At 40.9% G+C, this 5,885-nt stretch overlaps 1 protein-coding gene across 1 annotated transcript; it reads left to right on the top strand.

The window, feature by feature from the left end:
- Positions 1-1,435: 1,435 nt before the first annotated feature.
- LOC135709290 (uncharacterized) lies at positions 1,436-3,861 on the top strand. Its single transcript, XM_065231597.1, has 2 exons — positions 1,436-1,824; positions 1,981-3,861. The coding sequence occupies exons 1-2, from the start codon at positions 1,499-1,501 to the stop codon at positions 2,915-2,917; spliced, it is 1,263 nt and encodes a 420-aa protein (XP_065087669.1). The 5' UTR covers positions 1,436-1,498; the 3' UTR covers positions 2,918-3,861.
- The last annotated feature ends 2,024 nt before the right edge of the window (positions 3,862-5,885 follow it).

Genomic DNA, 5,885 nt, shown 5'->3' with positions numbered 1-5,885 from the left:
GGTGTCAGCATGACATGTGCCAGCGCGGACGTTGATGATCAGCCGAAGAAGACGAAGAGGACGATATCATCCTCGATGTTATCATCATTATATTGCGATAGCAAGGCTCTCACTCTTTTGTGATTGCTCCGATTTTCATTCATTACCACTTTATACGCAAAATAAACATTTAAGAAAACAATCACACATCCAAGCTCGCATCATGATGGGCTTGTAATATGTTTTGCTTTGGAGTGAAAGAGTTTCCAATATCATCACCAGTAAGAAGCAAATATCTAAAAGTAATTGATTATTTGCGACGCTGTTGCACAATATAATATTTATAAGCACATAAGTAGACATGGAAAAACATTTACTCTCCATGAAGAACTACACACACAAGCCATTGGAAATGCCGTCTTCCTTAGTCTAGTCAACGCAGCACGCATTCAATTCAAAAATTATGTTGGATAATGAATGCTTTCCTATTGTATAACATAGGACGGTATTTGTCAACGACTGCGAATACAAACGCAATCGGAAGCTGCCGAAGCTGAGTGATGACGATAAGTGATGACACCGCTTCGTGTTTTGATTTGCGCTGTACCGTCCGCTCAGGTTCGTAAATGCATAGATGTTGGTATGCGTGTTTACTTCCGAGGCTGCAGTTCAATGTTGTCTCGTCACAATCCTTTTGGCGCTGTTATCTGTCTCTATAAATTCCAAAGAGTGAAGGAGGTCTGATTTCTGGGAAGTTCCGAGAACTCCAGAGAAGTTCCATTGGCCTCAGGGAAATTCCCGGAACATGTATGGCCAGTGTGGTCCTGAGTACTTAATATGGTCACCAATGATCTTATTTTTGAATTCTCATATAGTGTGGTTCGATTTTCACTTCTCCAAGGGTATCCGGAACATGTTCGGATCTGACCAACATGGTCTTCAGTACTTAATATGGGCACCAATAATCATATTTTTGAATTATCATATAATTTGATGTGTCACATGTAGGTGTTGGTTCAATAAGAATCTAACCAGTTCCCCGGCGGTACCCGAAATATGTCCAGCTGCATGGTTCCAATTACATATTACGACCTTAGATGACTATTTCGTTTACGTCTTGAAGGTTCTGGCTAACTCAAAAACTAAAAAGATACAACTGAAAATGTTGAGCACTTCTCAGGCTGCCGCACCTCGTTTTTCCAAAATGTTGAAAAAAAAAGCGTTTTAGTACAATGCCGCTTTTGCCGCCACGCGCTCATTGTGGATTGTCAAACGGATTTCAGTGTATTGGAAAATTTGCGATTGCCGCTATTCCGCTATGCCGCTATCATTGTGTTCAGCCTTTATAAAGGCTCAGCTACAATGGAGAGCGCAGCGCAACGGCACGGCAGTGCGCAGAATGCGGCAGTGTACTAAAATGTTCTAAACTGATTGCCTTTGCCGCTTGCCGCTTTCGTGTCTACAATGTGACAGGTGATATGCGATTGACGCTCTGTTGTCATTGACAACTTTCGCGAAAATGGAAACCGCATCGCAAGCTCTTCAACTATTAACTTCATTGAAAATTTTGCGTGAAATTAAAAATATCCGAGATGAAATGCCAAGAAACCGACGATCGCGCCGACGATGGTGGATTAGGCCATCAAATCGACGCCGTAAAACCGAAGGATTCTACGAAACAGCGTTCGATCTAATGAAGAAAGGAGATCCTGATTATTTTGTGCGATCGGTTCGTATGACACCAGATGTTTTTCAGAAGCTGTTGGAAACTGTGAAGCATCGACGAGAAAAATTCTCCATCAGAAAACCCATAAATCCGGAATGCCGTCTTTTTATGACGCTTATGTAAGTACTCTCAAACGTATTTATAAGTTTCAGCTTAATCATTGCAAATTAACATTAAATTCAATAAAAACCGAAAATGTTCGTGATTCGCATACCAAGAACCTCTTGAACATTCGTGTTATAGACATTTGACTATATTGCTCTATTTCATTTCAGGTATCTAGCGCATGGAATGAACCACTTTACACTGTCTCGTTTATTCAGGGTTGGACGGTCTACAGCTCATCGGATTACACAGGAGGTAGTGAAAGTACTATGGGATGTACTGGTTGCTGAATATCTTCCGGTTCCTGATGAAGAAACTTGGAAAACTTATGCTTTAGAATTTTATCATCAATGGCAACTTCCCAACTGTTGCTCAGCTATCGACGGGAAACATATAGTAATACAGTGTCCTCCAAAGGCAGGATCGGTGTATTACAACTACAAGAAACAACATTCAATAGTTCTGCTTGCAGCTTGTGATGCAAACTACAATTTCGTTGCAGTTGATATCGGAGCTTACGGCGGAAATTCAGATGGAAGTGTGTTTTCGAACAGTGAATTTGGGCGCCGTTTACGAGAAGGAAATCTTGATTTACCACCTGCAACTTGCCTACCATATTCAAATCAACTTTCACCTCACTTCATAGTTGGTGACGCTGCCTTCCCATTGATGAATAACCTTATGAGACCGTACCCGGGAAGAAACTTGCCAACAATCAAAGACTATTTCAACCAGCGTTTGTCGAGAGCTAGACGTACGATTGAAAATTCCTTCGGAATAATGGTTGCTCGATGGAGAATTTTGAAGGTTCCACTCGTAATGACTCCTGAAGCCGCAGAAAACATAACGAAAGCCATCATTGTTCTGCATAATTTCTCAAATAAGCATGCTAGACGTGTATATGCTCCACCTACGTTTCCGGACCACCTCAACCACACCGGTCAATTTGTGGATGGTGAGTGGCGCACAGTTGCAGATCCATTACCAAGTGTGACAGCTGATTCCATCAGCAGAAATCATAATGCTCCAAGAAATGCATATCAAACTCGAGATAATTTAGCTCAATACATAATTAAAAATCGTCTTCCGTTTGCAGTATCACAATAATAAACATACCATATACCTATGTAAATTCCTTCACTGCTAAACATTCAGAGATAATATTGTATTCAGACAAAACTCTCAAATTAGACATAGTACCCGGGATTTTATTCAATGTATGATTTGTTATGATTGAAAGAGAATACGAGAATAAAATAATTGAAAAAATGTAAAATTTCATCCATAATTAGCTCAATAAATACCGTAATCAATCCATCTACCAGTGACAAGTGCCTTTCTCGAGTCAGTCAGATTCTAGTAACCATCATTAGGACATTCGGAAGGCAATTCTTGGACACTTTTTCAAAAGGGCGTATCTGTTTTTGTAAACAAAGATTCGAACGTCAATTTCTCGGAAATCTTAGCACTGCCACGCAAACTAACACTACCATCATAAAGGGTAACATTTCCCCTACCTGATGGTACAGATACGTCCTTTTGAATAAGTATCCGATAATTTATGATCAAGAAGTTACAGATTAATTTTGTTGATCGCTATTCGGCAAGTGAATTAATACAATCTCCGAGGAATTTGTTTAAAAATTTGTCCTAGGATTCCAACATGGCAGCCATTGATAATTTTGTCGATTCCTGATGTGAATTGAGATGTCGCATAATGGGTTTTTGTTTGAGTCCGCTACCCCGGAGTGCACCAGAAAAAATGATATAGCTTCTTCTGGATTGTCTACACAATTTTGAGAACAGTGATATGTCGCTTGATAGGGTTCTGTTGTTGTGAAAAATTGACCATTACCCCCAGGGCTTCCAGAACCTGATCCGGAGCCACTAGATGGCCAATGTGGTCTAGAAAAGATGATATGTCCTCTTCTGGATTGTACACGAAATTCTGAGGACAATGATATGTCGCTCGATAGGTTTCTGGGGTAATACTAAAGTGACCAATTTCCCCAGGGCTGCCGGAACCTGTTCTGGAGTCGCCCGATGGCCAATGTGATTTAAAACAGATTATATGTTCTCTACTGGATTGTCCACAAAATTCTGAGAACAATGATATGTCGCATGATAGGGTTCTGTTGTTGTGAAAAATGACTACATCCCCCAGGGCTTCCGGAACCTGATCTGGAGCCACCAGATGGCCAATGTGGTACATAAAAGATGATATGTCCTCTGCTGGATTGTCCACGAAATTCTGAGAACAATGATATGTCACTCGATAGGTTTCGGATGTAAAGCAAAATTTACCCCTTCCCCCAGGGCTTCCGGAACCTGTTCCGGAGCCACCAGATGGCCAATGTGGGGCAGTATGATGTCTGTGTCATGAATGATTAGTTTTTGATGGAATGTCGTCAAAGTAAAATATTTTATTGCATAAATTTCGTCAATATAACTGCAGATAACTAGAAAAATTACCTATGCCACACTTACACTACCCGTCATAAGTGATGACTCGCGAGGAAAAATATTGCAACACTCGCTTGCATTGCATCACCCCCAAAAAAGTTTAGCATCACCCGCTTTGCTTGGGTGATGCTAAACTTTTTTAGGTGATGCAATATTGAAGTGAGTGTTGCAATCCTTTTCCACGCGAGTCGTCACTTATGACGGGTAGTGTATATCCGCCCCCTTCAAAAAGGTGGAGGGTCAAAACGAGACGTGTGTTTTGCTATTTTTTTAGCCCAACTCTTCCTCTCGATGAAACATTAAGCAGATTGTACATTAATTACGTAGTTGTCGAGAACAAACCATTACACTAAAACAAAATCCGTCCCAGTATGTAGGTTAAGGGTTAACACAAAAATATTAAAAACACTTCCAAGTTTCGGACTGTATTTCGAATTTTCGATGCAGTATCCTTTTGCGCGAATTACAGCCCAAAGACGATCTACAAAGGAATCACAGGCTGCCCGGAACTCGGCCAAGACTTGACTTAAAAATTTTGATCGTTGTTTACAACCTCTGGAATAGCATCGACTACATCGGTACATGTGCACTAATTGGAGGAGGTAAGGTGCGATTTCTGGAACTGCCTTTCCTAGAATAGTAAGAATAAACATTCGCCGAGGGCGTTTCCCACCGCTTGCTGGTCCGTGAAGCACAGGACAAAGATGCAATTTTTTATTTAAGGATAATCAAACTTAGGATAATTTTAATCAGCTTCATATTGATCCAACAAAGCATTCACCTCAGCTGTATACTTTGTTTCCAACGCACGAGCCACATTAGCCGGAAGTCTGTCCAGCTTCTCAGCGAGGGATTTGCAGAATGGCTCAAAACGGCTCTTTTTTGCACCAATCGCAGCTATTACCTCACCAACCTGGTCCACTAAATTTTCAATTTTTGTATCGATTATGTCGCTCTTCCTCTTCTTCCGCTTGCCTTTCTCCTCACCCAGTTCATGTGATTCCAGAGCTTCGTCCAAATATTCGACTTCCCCGGTGTCATCCATGTTCTGGTTCCCAGATTGTTCCTCGGATTGGGTGTCAAATTCGTTAACTGAATCGAGGGGTGGCGTGGAGGCTAGATAATTACTTGTAGTCCTGTAAACCCAATTATAGTTATACTACGAAAAAATTTTGTTTGCTTATACAATGCAAAATTACCGTCGTCTTTCACAGTGCTCTTGTAAAAATGAGAGCTCCTCATAAAAAATCCACCTGGGGCAATGTACCTCTGCATTTCCAGCTCCCGAAGTAGAAGTCTCCTGGACCTTTTTTAGCTCCTTCATAAATCTGTCTCGGAGATTCTTCCACCGCTGCCTAGCTTTATCTCCTGTAACAGAAAAGTATTATGTTTTAAGTTAGCTTAATTACTTAATTAAAGCTTTAATTACCTGAAATTTCAGCACCCAAAATGCTCGCAATTGAGCTCCAGGCCCGATCTTTTAGAGCAGTCTTCCGGTACGCTCCGCATTTTTTGTCGTATAAATACGGATGTTTGCGTACCAGGTCAATTAGTTGGATGACCTTCTCATCAGTAAGCTCACAATCCATTTTTTAAATTACTTCTACTCGTG

Source organism: Ochlerotatus camptorhynchus, unplaced genomic scaffold, assembly GCF_037179485.1.
Source record: "Ochlerotatus camptorhynchus isolate MF236.1 unplaced genomic scaffold, CSIRO-AGI_Acam_v1.1 ptg000357l, whole genome shotgun sequence".
Classification (NCBI taxonomy): domain Eukaryota; kingdom Metazoa; phylum Arthropoda; class Insecta; order Diptera; family Culicidae; genus Ochlerotatus; species Ochlerotatus camptorhynchus.
The sequence above is the reverse complement of the archived record's forward strand: the minus strand, read 5'-3'. Positions and strand labels throughout refer to the sequence as shown.

Coding starts and splice junctions, on each gene's coding strand:
- LOC135709290 (XM_065231597.1), top strand. CDS start 1,499: ATGGAAACCGCATCGCAAGCTCTTCAACTATTAACTTCATTGAAAATT. Junction 1,825..1,980: donor CGTCTTTTTATGACGCTTAT/GTAAGTACTCTC, acceptor ATTTCATTTCAG/GTATCTAGCGCATGGAATGA.